This window comes from Salarias fasciatus, chromosome 14, assembly GCF_902148845.1.
Source record: "Salarias fasciatus chromosome 14, fSalaFa1.1, whole genome shotgun sequence".
Taxonomy (NCBI): Eukaryota; Metazoa; Chordata; class Actinopteri; order Blenniiformes; family Blenniidae; genus Salarias; species Salarias fasciatus.
The window spans coordinates 30,844,620-30,861,380 of NC_043758.1; the positions used below are offsets into that span (position 1 = coordinate 30,844,620).

Below are 16,761 nucleotides of genomic sequence, written 5' to 3' on the forward strand. Positions count from 1 at the left end.
ATAATTCAACTCACAAACTGTGATCTGTTCCTCCCTATATCAGTAGAGATAGGCATCAGCATATGAAAGCCTGACTATTTGCACTGTAATGATTTACAGTATGAAACAGCCATGGGTTGTGAGAATCCAGGAAATGTTCAGCCAATCTCAGAAGATGCTGAAGCTGTGCCGACGGTTTGTGAGAATCCATCCTCCATTCAGCCCGTGGCATATCACATGGTCAACAGAAGATACAGCGAGTTCCTCAACCTACAAACACGCCTTGAAGAAAAAGCAGAACTGCGGAAACTCGTCAAAGGTTTGGATTTTCTACCAGCTTCTAAAAACTTGTGCAGATTGCAAGCACAGTAAAAAATGCTTACATTATGTCTTTATGTCCATCCATTTTCGACTACTTATCCGGGATCGAGTCGAGGGGGTAACGCTCTAAGCAGGAATGCCCAGACTTCCCTCTTCCCAGACACTTCTTCCAGCTCTTTTGGGAGAATCCCGAGGCGTTCCCAGGCCAACCGAGAGACATAGCCTCTCAGCTGGCCTGCGTCTTCCAAGGGGCCTCCTCCTGGTGGGACATGCCTGGAATTCCTCCCCAGGGAGGCTTCCAGAAGGCATCCTAAACAGATGCCTGAACCACCTCAGCTGATTCCTCTCGATGTGGAGGAGTAGCGGCTCTACTCCGAGCTTCTCCCTGGTGACTGAGCTCCTCACACTATCCTAAGGGAGCGCCCAGGGACTCTACGAAGGAAGCTCATTTCAGCCGTTTGTAGCAAGGATCTTGTCCTTTAGGTTATGACCCAAAGCTCATGACCATAGGTGAGGGTGGGAACTCCCTCTTCACCACGACTAACCGGTACGGCTGCATGACTGCAGCTGCTGCACCAATCTGCCTGTCAGTCTCATGATCCATCCGTCCTCCACTCGTGAATAAAACCCCAAGATACTTAAACTCCTCCACTTGAGCCAGGGTCTCGATCTGGAAAGGGCAGGCCACTTTGTTCCGGTTGAGGACCGTGGCCTCGGATCTGGAGGTGCTGATACTCTTCCCCATCACTTTACACTCGACTGCAAACTACCCCACTGCATGCTGCAGGTCCAGGTTCAGTGAAGCCAACAGGACAACATCATCTGCAAAAGCAGAGATGAAATCCTGTGGTCCCTGAAATGGCCCCTGGCTGCACCTAGAAGTTCTGTCCATCAAAAATTATGAACAGAATCGGCGACGAAGGGCAGCCCTGCCGGAGTCCAGCACGCACCGGGAACAGGTCTGACTTATTGCCGGACACACAACAGCAAAGTCGATCATTGACCTCCAGCCTAGGGTGTCCTGGTGCCAAGTGCAAGTGTGGACACCCCTGTGCTCGAAGATGGTATTTGTTATAGACAAGCTGTGGCTCGCACAGAAGTCCAATAGCAGAACACCACTTGGTTTCAGATCGGGGAGGCCGTGAGACCCCATTCACCCCCACCAGGTCTCTATGCCCACATGGGTGTTGAAGTCCCCTAGTAGAACAGTGGAGTCCCCGGTTGGAGCACTGTCCAGCACCCCTCCCAGGGACTCCAAGAAGGCCGCCTACTCTCCACTGCTGTTCAGCCCACAAGCTAAAACAACAGTGAGGCACCTGTCCCTGACCTGAAGGTGCAGGGATGAGACCCTCTGGTTCACTGAGGTGAACTCCCAACGCGTGCTGACTAAGCAAACCCACGCCTCCCACTGCAGGCAAAACCAGAGAAGGTGAGAGTCCAGCCCTTCTCGAGGGATTAGGTTCTAGAGCTCAGGCTATGTGTGGAGGTGAGCCTGACTACATCTGGGCGGTACCTCTCAACTTCTCTCACAAGCTCAGGGTCCTTCCCCCCCCAACGAGGTGACATTCCATATCCCAGGCACTGTGTCCCTGGGCACCCTGCCGTTGGCTTCCACCCAATCTACACTGCGCCCAACCCCTGAGTTTCCCTCGGCGGGTGGTGAGTCCGCCGGAATACGTCTTTTTGTGATTCCCTTTTTTTGGTCTCTCGTGTGGGTCTAAACCATCAGATTTATTAAGATATTTGTTTCAATAACAGAGAGGTGTGGTTGCATTTGTTTTTTTTTAAACAATAAAATAAAACATGGGAAATACAGCAAGAGTTTCTTCACCTCTCTGTTACTTAATGTAATTTATTTTTTAGGTTAAAACCGGCACTTTAAGGGGAACTACAAGGATGTGGTGGTTGATCAATGCATTTGAAGCATGACTTGTAGGATGACATCCTCATGATTATTTCTCATAGCATTGCGGTTCCTCATGCTATGAGGCTTCTTTCTATATCACAGTGCTGCTTTACACAATTTGCAGAACTCGCAGAGTTCACGGTATCGACCTGAGCTTTCATTTCTGAAGTTTTGATCAGATGAAGCTTCTGTGGCAAGTATTGGAAGTGTTGTCTCCTCTTCAAGGTGTAGAGACTTTAAATGATCAGCGGCTTGTTTTCTGTGGTGTTACGCTAGAGGAAATATTCTGGGATGCCTGCTGTTTAGCAGTAGGTGAGCATATGGTTTGAACATTCTGGCTCCCTTAGAGAGCTACCGATGTGTACAAACTCTCAGTTCATGGAGCTCTTCTGTGGAAGCACTCTTGCAACTTTTCCACTCGCAGTTGTTTGCTGTATGATTGCGATTATCTGACTGTTCCAGGTGTGAAAGGCCCAAAGAAAATGTTCCCTGACATGCCATTTGGAAATATGGACAGTGACAAAATAGAAGCCAGGAAAGGACTCCTGGAAACCTTTCTAAAAGTTGGTGGAGTTTTTTCCTCACTTTCTGTGTTCATTTTTGCTTTTGGCTTTTTGGATTGCTAACACTCTTTTGTTCATTTCAGCAACTTTGTACCATCGCTGAGATAGCCAACAGTGAGGAGATGCAGGAGTTTCTTGCTCTCAACACCGACGCCAGGATCGCTTTCGTCAAGAAACCTTTCATTGTGTCACGCATAGACAAGGTTTAACTCAAAATATTTTCACCACTGGCTAACACTTGGCTTGTTGTGACTACCCACATTTTGTGGATGTCTGTGCATGTCTATGGAAATATGTCTGGACTTCTATTCACTGATGGTATCTAATGTTATGCATGTATGTTTGTGTGTGTAGATTGTGGTGAATGCCATTGTGGACACTCTGAAGACGGCGTTTCCCCGTTCAGAACCTCAGAGCCCCACGGAGGATGAGGGAGACGTGGACGGAGGAAAAATGAGTTTGGACAAGAAGAGCAAGTATGGGAAATAAACAAGCTGTCAGTTCCTGTTACCTCTTTTCATATTTGACTGAAACGAAGCAGTAAAGAAGGAAACTCTCCATCCATCAATTAAATCAACCAATCATCCATCCATTGTTTATCAACTCATGGTTCAGCAGGTCACACACCAGGTTTCAGTATGGAAATTATTACAAAGTGTGAGACTAAATAACACCACAACAGTTACAATTATTGTACTAAAATACCCTCTCTTCCTAGTTTTTTCCACATAGAATCACAGTTTCTATGAAAAAAGAGATCTTAAAGTGGGACTGAGAGTCAGAGCTAAACAGTGTAAGGTGGCTAGCAGCTAGCAGCTAGCAGCCTTATTACTTCCATGCCAAAGCCATGCTGTGATTGTGTGTTCATGAAACATCGTTAAAGGCTTCAGAAATCCTGATATTTATGAAACCTGATGAGAAACACTTTCCTGCCACAATAGAATTATCTCACTTGTATTTTATTTTCAGTGAAACTGAAGGCAAACTTTGGAATTTTTGATATTTATGAAGCATTTTTCTCATATATCGGTTTACTGGTCAACCCCATAGACCCCGATTCAACAAAATTGTAGTTTTAACATATTGCAAAACCATTATTTATTGTGTCATGTGAACATAATCATGTACTTCTGTTCACCCAGGTCTCGTCTGAAGTTCCCCAGTAAGAATGTCCCCTTCATGAATGGCTCTGATATGAAACCTCAGGTTTTGTTCAGCTGGGATCAAACCAACATGGTGAGTGATTTTTTTTTTAATAATGGTTGTCACTTCAGCATGCAGTCTAGTCAGTACACAGAAACACCTTTATGATGATCCGCTACTCCACAGGTGTTTAAAGGGACATCTTTGGGAGATTTGCAGGCGTTCATCTGTGAACAGGAGAAACTGTCCATTAGAGCTGAGGCAGACAGCGAGGGCAGCCCAGTGCTGAGAGAATCTCGAGGCTTTCTGTGTGGAGACGAGTTGGAAAAGAAGACCACTGAGCATGGTAAGAAGTGGACATGGGTGTCTTTAATACACCCAGTTTACGCAGTCATATTCCTTTATCTCACAAATAACAACTAGTTAGCAGTTAACCTACACACAGTAACTTGTGGTCACTGATGGTCATGTCCTTCTGATGACAGAGACAGAAACTGCTCTGATCCTTGACAAACTTAAGACCATGACCTTGCTTAGTTCTGCATTTTTCACAATTAATAGGTTGAAAAGCTCATAAAACACCGGTTTGACCAATAAACTTTTTATCATGTATATTCCTGTGAAGTGTGCGGTTCTGGTTTGCTTAAATGTCAAAAGTTAGTTGGTAAAAATTTTGTGAGTGAAGTGCATTCTTAAATCTTATGTTCCCAACCTTTAACAATCATTAAAATATGGACCTTTGACGTACACAGTAGGCTTGTGAACGCCTGCGTTTCAGTATTAAACCCTGAAGGAAATGATTCCAATTGTGTATTTTGAAACAACTGTCATAAAAAAAGACTGAGGGGAAAAAAAAAAAAAAACACCGTTAGTTCTTTGGAAAATGCTGACGGAGTACCATCTGCAACTCCTCATAAAAGCAGAGCAATTCTCCAATCTGTAAGCCCCGTGCCCTCACATGGACTTTGTGTTTGAGAAGACTCGTCTGGATAAGAAATAAGAAGAGGTCCTGAAGTTGAGTGGACGGTGTCCAACGGAAAAATGAAAAATGTGGTGGAAGTCGACTGTTAACCTTTCACTGGTCATCGGGTGTGCTTCCTGGCTTGTCTGCTTTTGTTTTCCGTTGTGTCTGACCACTCCAGTGATTCACTGACTCGCTTCCACTTTCTGGTCTGTATTTCATCAGAGATGCAGCGAGGCCATGTGACTCCCAGCTGTTCGGAGTCACTCAGCACTTTCATCAGACCGTGTAGTTTGTTGACAGTTCGCCGCAGAGGAAACTCACTCCTGCTGCGAACGGAGACGCACGTCCGTCACGGCACTCAGAAAAGTTTGACGTTTACGCTGCAACGCCTTGAAAACGATGACAGAAATGCTGGAAATGATGTAGTTTTCATGTTGGACCACTAGCGGGTGCTGTTTGTTCTTGTAATGAAAACACACACATGGGCAGGGAGCACAATAGAATCGGGAAGACCACGTGACCTACACGCAATGCATGATGGGCGGGGGAGGCCGGGAGATGGAAACAACGAAATTGAACGCTGTCACCGGCGAGCTGACTGCGACGTAATTACAGCCTCCTACTCAATTCAGCGATTTAAAAAACAGAAGGACGTTTGGATGGTAGAAAATAAATATGTACAAAGCGAGAGAGAGAGCACTGCGGGACCCTACAGAGAAAAACTGACAGAAAAGGTGAAAAAAAGGAATGAGGAAAAGTACAAAGTCTGAAGGGAATGGATCCGTACGAGCACGGCGACTGGACAAAGGACGTCAGCGTACTTAAGCACGCACACGTCTAAACTCTCAATCTGAGTGACTCCTTTGACAAGATCGTTGACCAACTGTTTAGTTTTCCTTTGAATGCTCTCTGCACTGCAAAAGGATCGCTATAACATTTATTCAAGGCTTCCCAAGCCTGAGAGCAGGCTTCCTCATCGTGCAGATGTAAATTATTCCTTGGCTAACTATTTACACTACTACTGAAAAAGCAGTGTTGATCAATATGCGTTGTCCCTGATAAATAAATAATGAAAAAAAAAACCTAAATAAATAAATAAATCGTCGTAGTAGAAAGTTCCCTCTAACACACCAAGAGCTTCTACACTTATATATCTTTTCAGATCGGTCAGTCTGTAACAACTCGGTTGTCTTTTCCAAAGCAAGTCATGGACAGATGAATACCTAACAGCAGGGAGATTAACAAACAGACCAGAAATGAGTGAGTCCAAATCCAGCATTTATCCAAGAACCCCCTCCAACAGAAAACCAGCCACTCGTCATTCGAGTGCTCCTCCTAACTTTAACAGAAAATGCTGGATGTGTGTAAATGTGTATAAATTTAAACATGCTGCTCATCGTTCTGCTCTGTGAAAACTGTGTGAACAGTTACATATTATGTATATACAGATACATGTTATGTATATTTTATTGTATATACTTTTTTCTTTTGTTTTTGATCACTTGTATTTAAAAAAATAATAATTAAAAGTCCCCCCCCCCAAAAAAAAAAAAAAAATGCTGTACAACTCGGACAGTCATGTAATAAACCTCAAATGCTCCTCAAAGTCCAAGGCCAAGGCCTCAACTGACTGCCTGTCCCATGACTCTTTGCGGCAGTGATGTCACACTTCCCATCTCTATACTTAAACACAAACAGTGTTTGGAGATTTGTGTACGTGTGATGTGATGAAACGAAGCCCATAAAAATGAAAATGATTCATGACTTGACATGATTCGTTGAGTCACAGGACTCGAGTCAAGTCCAAGTCTATTTTTTATTTAATGAAATCAAAAAGTCTTGAGATCGGGACTCGAGGCCTGCCTGCCCCAACACTTTAAAGAACCAGATTGCAGATGACTTTCTGCAGACCTTGCAGTATCCAGGACAAACCACTTGGGGGCAGTAGCAGTTCATGTTAGGAGTCAGGCTCATCATGTGGACTGTATCACTCTGAGACGCCTTGTTTTGACACATTACATAAGACTTGACACTGTCAGCCCGCTGACCCCACACCTGGCATGTTATCAGTATCTGGTCTGATGTTTGCCCGGGACCATCTCTGGATGTCTGTCTTCTCTGTGTGACATGTGGCGACCTCAGGCTCGGAGACGGCGCTGGCCGAGGTGGCTCTGAACATCCTGTGTTTACTGATGAAGGAGCAGTGGAGCTGGCTGTGCACCGAAAACATCCAGAAGACCATCAGGCTGCTGTTCGGGACCCTGATCAACAGGTGACCCCCGCCCCCCCACAACATGACACTGATGAATATCCAGAGTACTATGAGTATAAACTTAGGTGCCCCCCACCTTCACCACACCCTGTGCAATTACAAGAAAAGATGAAGGAACCTCATTATGCACTATATGTGAAATACAGTTTTTTTGTTCTGTAACAATGAGTCCTTTTCTCTGAACACTTTTCCACTGCTAAGGATGAATTCACCTCTGACTTTGTCCATAGCTTCAACAAAGCTGTATCATATGGTGCACTCTTTCTTCTTATGGAATGTTTCTTTCTTTCTTCAGCCTGATGAGCCACCGATTTTTCTCCCACTGTTTACACTCTTAATGAAAAGTTAAACTTTAATACATTTATGACATAAATGAATTAAACACAGACTCACCCATTATTAACATGTAAAAAATAACAAATAACACATTTCAGTTCAGTTGCCAATTTCCAATTAATGCCAATTTTATTGAAACTTTCTGATGCAAAACAGTGATATGTACAAAACCTTCTCCTATAACTGTTGCATCATGCATGTTTTTATAAACTCAGCCTGATAACTTGGCTTTGAGGATAGTTTGATAGCAGTGAGGTGGCTCTCTTTCGTAGCAGTATCACTAATATCTCAGCTCAGGTCTCAGTGCTGTGTGTTTCTGCTGCTCTTCAGGAATATTTTCTTTGAAATTTTTATGATTTGCTTGGTGGTTTGGCAGGCCGGATTGGCGCCTCTTCCAGGCCGGCCCGCAGAGAAAGGAGAAACTTTGAACTTTCGTGTTTCCTGTTGTCGTCCTATGAGCTTTTGGCCGTGCTAGCTTCACATGCCAGAAGGCAAGTGCTCACATTGTTGCCATCGTGCATGGCTCTCGCACATTAAACTCCCACTGAGCACTGCAGGTCTTTAGATAGCGCTGGGTAATGGTTCTGTCCTCTTCATACCAAAGCTGCACGGTGCACGTTGTGTTGTTGTTTTAGGCCTCTTATCTACTTTATATGATCAGTTAGCGTCAGGGTTGCGATGCTTTGGACGACGACCTTCCAGGAACCCCTGGAAGCCGTGCACATTACTTGGACATATCCTCTATTGTTGCACACCTGCCACACCTCTTCTCTGTAGAGGTGCTCATCGATTGGAGCATCCGCTCTGAAGGCTGCCGGTCAGACTGAGATGTAAAAATACGCGCGGTTTTTGGCGTGTGTCTTTAATGTTGTGTCTGAGGGAGTCTACGTGTACACATGCACGTCTGGCCTCAAGGATAATGCGGTCTGCCGCAGGCCGGTGTCGCTGCCCGTAAACTGAACACGCAGACAATGTTCTCAAGTTCTAGTGTTTGTGGTGTGACCTCACGCTCCCCGGGGTGTCAGCACCAGAATATCGTCGCCTCGTATTGACACGGGCTTCCTCTATTTTAAGAGTTTGCAGCAGCTAAGTGCGACAGGCCCGATGCTTTTGTTTGGCCTCGGCTATATTGGGCAGCAGAAGGCCGGTGGCATCTCCCAGTGAGCCAAGTATCTTCTTCTGTGAGATGTGTGAAACAATTTCAGACACGAGAAACCAAACCGGAAAAATGCCCTTTCGACAGGAAGAGACCTGCAGAACCAGACTCAGAGGTAGAAAGTTTCTGCTGATCGGTTGCGTTTCCAGAAGGTCACATTGTCTTCACCTGTAAAGGTTAATGCGCATTTTAATTTCATCCTGAAACTTCACCCCAGATCCAAATGTCACTGTCTCCTGGTGAGTTGTGTGTCTAGTGTGATTTTCTTGGCTAAGTAGGCTGCCTTGGTAGGGATCAATGAAGTTGTCCGAGTCTGACTCGCCACACCAGTATCACGCCACTCATGCTGCTCATGTTTTTCCACCATTTTTGGTTGAGACTGAGAATCTGTGGATGTCAGTTAAATTGTGTACAGATGCTTGTGGCTTCCAGAGGATGAATGCCAGTCACACTGATGTTTGCTGGACATTTCCTCAGTCGTTATAAAATACCTGCTTTTATTTCTTGTTGGGAGCCAAAAAAGCTAAAAGTCCCAAAAAATATGACAGAACTGTCCTCCATTTGGTCCATAAGTGATTGATCCAGGAAAATCTTGCTTTAAGCGCCCTTTCGCAACTAACCCGCCACATGGGTCTGCTCCAAACTGAACTCCACGCAGAGAGGTAAATATTGGAGTGCTAGCCACCAATATTTCTTGTCCCTGAAAACATTATAATGAAGCCAAATACTGCTGGACTGATCACCATCTGCAATGGACAGTTTTCCAGTGTCGTTGATTTATTTATATGTACTGATTTTCTTGGACATGTACATATGTGATTTTGACTAATTTAAGCATGCAAAGCTGTGTGTGTGGGTATATATAGTCTCTAATATCCATCAAATATTCATGTTAAAATACACAATGATTAAACACCTTTGGGTTATTTGACAATTCCAAATGTTTACTGATGTTTGGCATCCAGAAACTTCTTCCATTACCCCTGTGATCAGTCTCTATATAACTGGCAGCCATTGAACTTATTGTTTTGCTCCTCATATTTAATCTGAATTTGTTTGGATGATAAATTCCATTTATTTTTTGAAAAAGTGTATTTATTTTACCCTCTATTTATTCAATCTTTGCCATGATATCATGTCAAATATTACAAGCACTGACGAATCCAAGTTGGTGTCTGTAGTCGGTACTTCTACTGACTCACCCTCACTCTGTTGTACGCTTTATGTTTTTTCACAGACCGGTCCACAAATGCCCAAAGGAGCCTTTTTGTACTTTGAATGACTGGATATGTCACGTGCTTTGAGGTTTTTATAGAAGCTAACAGTCTTTTGGTGGTAAGCGAATGAAAGACGCCGGCAGCAGAAACCTTAACCATGCCAGCTTCCAAACGTTGCGCGTGCACGTCTGTCAGAATTGAACTTGGACTCCCGCATCAATGAAATATGTTCGTGCGTGTCTGAAAGGGAAAGACACACAGGCAGGAACGAAGAGACCAGATCCGCGTGTGTGTGTGTGCTGCTCGAGACAGGCCTGGTTGGAAAAGCCGTCTCTCTGCTCCTATAAATGGCGTCAAAGAGAGAAGCTCTGGTTTGGGAGATGTCTGATTTTTATGGGCTGGAAAGTGGACAGTTTAAGACGAATATAGTCTCTCTGTTTGACAGCGGTCTGGATGGAAAATCCAGCCAGAGCCAGGTTGTTGTCAGTAGCTGCTTTTACATGGACACAAATAAGGAGGATGAATGAGTCAGCAGAGTGAAAAAGCTTCATGTAAACACGTCTTTCAAAAGATTGTGGCCCGATAGAGTCCATTCAGAAAGAAATGTGCGGCTGAACCGCAGGGCTGCACTGTGCCCATCCTGGACCGACCACGATCCAGGTGCGCTCCAGTTTTGATCAGGTCTGGTAAAGAAGCCAACAGTAAATGTGAAATAACAAGCACATGTTGAATTGAAACTTATGAATACAGGTGTGATTTAATGTGATGTACAATAGCTCTCTGTTGAGAAAAGTCACGGTGCGTTCTGTCCGTCCATCCGTAAGTCTGTCCGGGTGGCCAGAAAGACCCACAGTAGGTTCTTGCCGTGTCGTCACGTGGCTGCTTTATAAAATGCCTTCTTGTGCTCCACCTGTACAGCCTGATGCTCAGCAATCTCTTTCTACTGGTCCCCTCATCAGCTCTCAATCCTTTTTATTTCCCCGAACTCCACGTGGCTTCCTTACACTGATTTTTTTTTTTCCCTTCTTTGCACCTGTCATACATTGACATGATTCTTTATTTTTACTCCCTAAAATGACATATTAATACTTCAGTAAACAATTCAAACTGGACCACAAGCCCATGGTGACAGCTTGATGGTGGAGGTGAGGATGAAGGGCAGCACGGAGGACTTAAACACTGTCAACAGTTGTCAGAGAAAACGCTCCCGCTCTCCATCTTCCTCCGGTCGCTGCGGCGCTGCCTCTGCTGCGCTGTTAATTAATACCCCGGGATCTCAGGCTGACATCCAGTGGCCTGCTTGGGTTTCACCCGTGGCCAACAACAAGTTGTTTGGCTGCAGTCAGAGTGGTTTCTGTCTCACTGCTGCACTATTTAGCTCATGACCACACTGTGGCATTTGGACAGAACCCTAAAGATGTGGTCAGAGCTTCAGTGGTAAAAAAGCCCCGGCTTCTCTAAGCACTCCATTTTACTTCCCCTGAATCCACTTGCTTGCTTTGTGATGAGTTTTTCTGTGCCATTACAGCCCAGCGGCTTGTTTTGAGTTAAAGGTTTGGGCGGAGTGTGTGCAGGTGGACTGCTTCACAGCTCAGGAGCGCGCCGAGTCCAAGAACAACAGTCCTGCAGGCTGATGTAGTTTTTAAAGTCATTTCTCAGATGATGTTTGTGAAAGTGAAAAGAACATTGCGTCAACAGATGCATTTGTATGAGCAGTGGTAACACCAGACTGCAGTACTTTTTGTGAAATAGCTTTTAAATTTTACAAAAGCACACGAAGCAGGTGTGCATCTACTCACACACGTGCAGAACGACAGTTGACGTTTTTAGAAAGTCTTGTAAACGGACATCCAAAACACGACAAAAGTTTTGCATTTTCCCTTGAAAACACTGCCATCTAAACCAAACCTTAATTGCAATAGTTGTACTTTAAGATTTTGCTGTAGATTGGGAAAAGCCTCGGGGCTGTAATCCACCCCTGAAATAACCACGGCACTTGCTGTACAGTTGAAAATTTCGTCTCACTCCGTGCTGCTGTCACATGTTGAGCAGGTCCATATGTCGGGGTGTTTATCCACACCGTGTCTGGTAGTCTGCCGCCAAAACTCTCAACCAGCAAAGGCAAAGATTTGCTCTACTGAACTCGGTCAAGCAGTCTGACCTGCATGCGTGAATACGTATGAACACATATGTAGTTTGACATGGAAGTGTGGAACAGCAGACGGGTGTCTGGGTCTGAGGACCCGGTTATTTTTAGGTCTACTTGCTGCTGCTTTTCCTAAAGTTTATTCTTTCAGACATGTTTTGTTTGGCACCTCTGGCTGACTTTGTAAGTGTCAGAGTACATTTTTATCTTGACATAACGGAGGTTGTTACACTGTATTACCCAACGATTATTTACGAGAGTGTTGTGAGGAATCCTTGGACGTCAAGTCTTTCTATTTCAAAGAGACCGGCCCCTCTGCTGAGATCCTTCCTTGGCTGTTTGACAGCGCTGCTTGTTTTCACAGCGAGGAGACGATATCAACGTCCACTGCTGTTTTTTTTTTCTTCTTCTTCTTCTCCCTTCTTCTCTCCTGCTTGACATCTTGGTCTGCCAGGAGGTATAAACAGAAGGACCAGCTTTGGAAACCCGTGGCTTCTTCTGTCAGCAGGAATTCGCTCCATGGCTGAGTGGCTTGGTGGTCAGACGTGACAGCCTTGGTATTGGTGGGAAGGAGAGGAGGGGGAGCGTTCGACGGAAAACATGCTTATTACATAATGGCGTGCGCTATCTATCGGCGTTGGTGGAGTCGGACGAGGTGTGACATCCCGGGACAGGCTGTCGCTGAGATGAGTCCAGACGCAGGCCTCAGAGTGGGATCAGGCTGTCTGAGTGCTTTATGCCTCACGATGTGTTTCAGTTGGACGTCTGCCCTGTGTCACGTCAGTGTCACGTTTGCTCCGGGCATTATTCCCTTTCTACTGGCCGTTCCGAACTATAAATATCGTCTTGTATTACTGGCTAATAGTAGTCGGCAGTTGCTTTCCTATTCCGACTGACCTATGTAATCGTCTCAAGGGGACGTTATAGGTCAAATATTTGTTGGTTCTTTTGAAGGTTGTGGAACCCGCCCTTGTCCCGTTTATCCTTATATAGCAATTATTAGCGATAGCAATACTGAAATCCATCTCTGGTAGAACACTGAAGAAGCTCATCTTTATCCACGGTTAGATGAGGGGCACGTGACGCATGCTGCTTGCATGTTTGCAGAATGAACTCGATAAGTGATGGAGTCGTCTGAAATGAGGACGGTAGCGGGATGAAGTCATGCCAGTGACCCCTTGGCCTCTTCGCGTCTCCGGTGTCTGTTTCCACCACTCACCTGAGCCCCGGGGGCCACCAGGAGATGCTGCTCCAAAAGTTTTCTGGTTCATCTTCGGTCTCGAGAGACATATTTGTGCAATGACATGTTGTCTGTCGAAATCTGGCTGTGGGCTTATTTTAGCACAAACTGGGCCCGGTCGGTCGTGTCTGTGTTTACCTTAAATGGAAACTAAAATAAATCCCAGCTGCAGTCCAACACATGCATAGTTACAGGCCCAGCTCAGCTGATGCTTTACGTGCGTTTGGACTGAATTGCATCAGTTATTATTGAGCATCTGCCAACTATTCAAAACATCTCACCTTCGTGTTGATATCCATCGGACTTTTCTCCAGTTAATCAGTTCATTGAGACCCTTGAGATTGATGAGGGTGTAACAAGCCTTTTTTTTTAACATTTTTTCCTGGTGCAGCATACTTGCAGAGACTGAAAGTACACACAAAATGCTCTACAGGATTCAATAGGACCATTTCAGGAAGACAGAATCAATACATTGAGAGGATTAGTGAATACATTAGGATCTTTGTATTTGTATTTCTCATGTGAATTAAAGGCTTCTTTCTAAGTCCCTGTTTGTTTACTTCTACCCATTTTGATCATTGTCTTCGTTCAAAATAAGAAACTAGTTGGAACATTGAAAGTTTTGGACCTTTAAATGGAATATAAGTTTTGCAACTCTGTCGAGGAGGGGAAAGTTGGTGAAGGGACAAAAACAAAAGGTAATAAAGTGCAATGGAAATAGCGATGGCGTGCCCGCTCATGACAAAAACATCTCCCAAGAGATTACAAAACAAAACTTGAAACAGGACCGACTCATTCGTTGTGTTTTCCACAAGCTTCTTCTTCATTTGAACTTTTGATTGGTGCTCTTTTAATTGCATCATGTCTCACGCTGCAGTGGTTTGATGACTTTAACTGGAAAGTTAGCGCCGCTTGTCTCGAACACCTAAATCTCAACTGGTGGTTCTTTACGTATCGATGGAAATGTGACAGATGTCTATGCACTGATTCGATTAGTGCATATTGTGAGGGAAAGGATGAAAAACTGTTGGAGTTTGTAACATTTGAAAAATACTTCTATAATGAAGCTGTAACGAGAGCCTTGTCCCGGCGGTGATGTTATGTCTCCAGCCGACTCAGTAATCTCATTTAACAGTTTGTCAGCAAGCCATTTAAAATCCTCATTGACCAGAGAACCAGAAGTGCTAACAGGCTAATTTAATAGAATTTTTAGGAACCGTTCCCACTTTAGTCCTTTTCACTTCCAACAGCCACATGGACAGTCGGAGGCCTGTCATTTACGATGACTCTGATTGGTTGAGTTTTGAGTCTGTTCATTTATGACAACATTGGTAATACTCTTTTTGGCCAGCTTGTTCCTAACCTAATCAGCAATAGCGTTTCAACCAACTTCTTATACATGCCATAAAAACAGGCCTGAACTATCGAGGCATGGACTCCACTGGACCTCTGACGGCGTGCTGTGGTGCTTTGCAGCAAGATTTTAGCAGCAGATCTTTAAAGAAAACAGTTTCAAGCAAAAATGCAAAACTTTCCCTGCTTTTGGAAAATAATGAAAACTGCATCATGAAAAGACATCGTTTTCATAACATTGAACTTGTGAAGCAGCGCCCCAATAGGTTGAATTTGTTTGTTCATCACACCCTCAGATGCGAGATTGGATTTAAAGTTGAAAGCCAAGTCAGAGTTCTGTTTCTTAAACTATTCCTGAACCTTTTTGGCTTTTAGGCAGGGTGCATCGTCCTGCTAAAAGAGATCGCTGCCACCAGGGAATACTGTTTCCTTGAAAAGGTGCACCCGGTACGCAACAATGTAACTTCCAGATGGATATTTCCCCAAAAACATTGCACATTTTACCCTGTTGCCTTCCTCCCATAGTGCACTGCTTCCTAACCCTACTCCTCAGGGACCACTGACGTGCATGTTTTAGATTGTTCACAACTCCAGCAGACCTAATTCAAACAAACTGACTTTTATCAAGCGCTGAAGAGATGTGATTACAAGAGTATGAGTCGGGTTTTGGAATCGGCAGATGTGTAAAGCACGGCATCTCGAGTGGTTCATGGTTTTCTTGTCAAATAGAATCAAGTGATGAATATGTGAGTGAAACTTTAATCATGTTTGCCCAACCAAAATGAGAATTCACATCAAGTTTGAGCCTTCATCCTCGTGATTTCATCCTTTTGTCATGTTCAATATCAACGTCTCACATGGTGACGTATTTGAGATAAATTACAATTCAAGGTGAGGTTAAAGCTCATAACTGAACAGACACAAGTCAAACTAAAGATTGTATTCATTTTGAATTGGGCTGTGCCATCCTATAGTCGATACACCACAGATCAGAAGTTGACTGCATGTCTTGCAGCAATGCCAACCCTCACGTCAGTTAAAGGCCATGAGTAATACTCATTTGGAGATTAGATTTCCATTCATGATCCTTTAATTAGGTTTACCCTGTTGTTAAAAAAAATGGAAAAATGTGCTGCATACGGCGGTATTATTTCCCACAAGCTTCTCTATAACGCTAAAGGAATGCTCTTCCATATTTTCTGTGACATATATAAATGCGTGTTTTTGGCTTTTTCTGATTAAACATGGTCTAAATGTGATTTATTGAGGTTGGCTGCATACTTCTTTAACTCTTTTCAGGAAAAAACACACTCTGTTGTGCATGCCTGGTTTAGATTAGCTGACGTCAGCTCGTCTGAGATTTCAGCACATCGTCACCTACTCCAGAAAGATCAGAGGCGGAAAAGTTGTTGAAGCTGGTGTCTAATTACAAGTATGCAAGGTGGTCTGCCAGAATTCCGTGTTGTGAGAGGGATCATAATGTGGTGTTTTCCAGGGAGGGGCGGGGGGGGGGGGGGGGGGGGGCGGCGATTTAAGGACACGGAGACAGAGAATTTCAGAGATTAGTTGGAATCAATTTATACAGCTTTTTTTTTTTTTTTTTTTTTTTTTTAAATCTTTTATTTTCATTTCAGCAAAACATCATATGTTAACTACATTACATTTTTTGAAATGTATAATTCAACCAACATACAAAAAACACAAATACATAAACATAAGAGAAAAAAAAGAAAAATGCAATATCATAAATAAATAAAAATAAAGGGTCTGCTAAGGTGGGGTGATAAGTTTGTATTTTTCTAATATTCTTAAAGTTTTTACCAGTTTTTTGTTCATTTGATTTAATTTTTCAATAGTTTTTAGGTAATTTTGGAAATCTGTAATTTCAAATACATAAAAGGAGGGCAATTTTTTTAGCCAAATCATCTTATGAATAAAGAATTTTGCTAGTATACAAATCAGATTAATGATATATATTTCATCAACAGAGAAGTTAGGATTGCTAAAGTAAAATAAGATATCTTTTTTTTTGATTATGGTTTCTTTTTTAAGTATTCTTGAGATATATCTTTCCAAATGGAACCAAAAGGAAGTGGAGTGAAAGCAATCAACAAATACATGTTCGACAGTTTCTCCTTCACAATCACAAAAGGTACACTGGTTAC

The 16,761-nt window shown here is 43.6% G+C and overlaps 1 protein-coding gene across 2 annotated transcripts in view; it reads left to right on the top strand.

Annotated features, from left to right (window-relative positions):
* The window catches only part of snx19b (sorting nexin 19b), a 44,014-nt gene that overhangs the window by 10,768 nt on the left and 16,485 nt on the right, over positions 1-16,761 (top strand). Inside the window, exons 5-11 of one of the 2 annotated variants that reach the window (XM_030108201.1) lie at positions 100-298; positions 2,669-2,769; positions 2,853-2,972; positions 3,124-3,245; positions 3,912-4,005; positions 4,099-4,258; positions 7,019-7,152. In XM_030108201.1, the coding sequence (XP_029964061.1) occupies positions 100-298; positions 2,669-2,769; positions 2,853-2,972; positions 3,124-3,245; positions 3,912-4,005; positions 4,099-4,258; positions 7,019-7,152 (930 nt within the window). Of the gene's footprint in view, positions 1-99; positions 299-2,668; positions 2,770-2,852; positions 2,973-3,123; positions 3,246-3,911; positions 4,006-4,098; positions 4,259-7,018; positions 7,153-16,761 lie in introns of those variants that run through there. The other variant, XM_030108200.1, reaches the window with a different exon arrangement.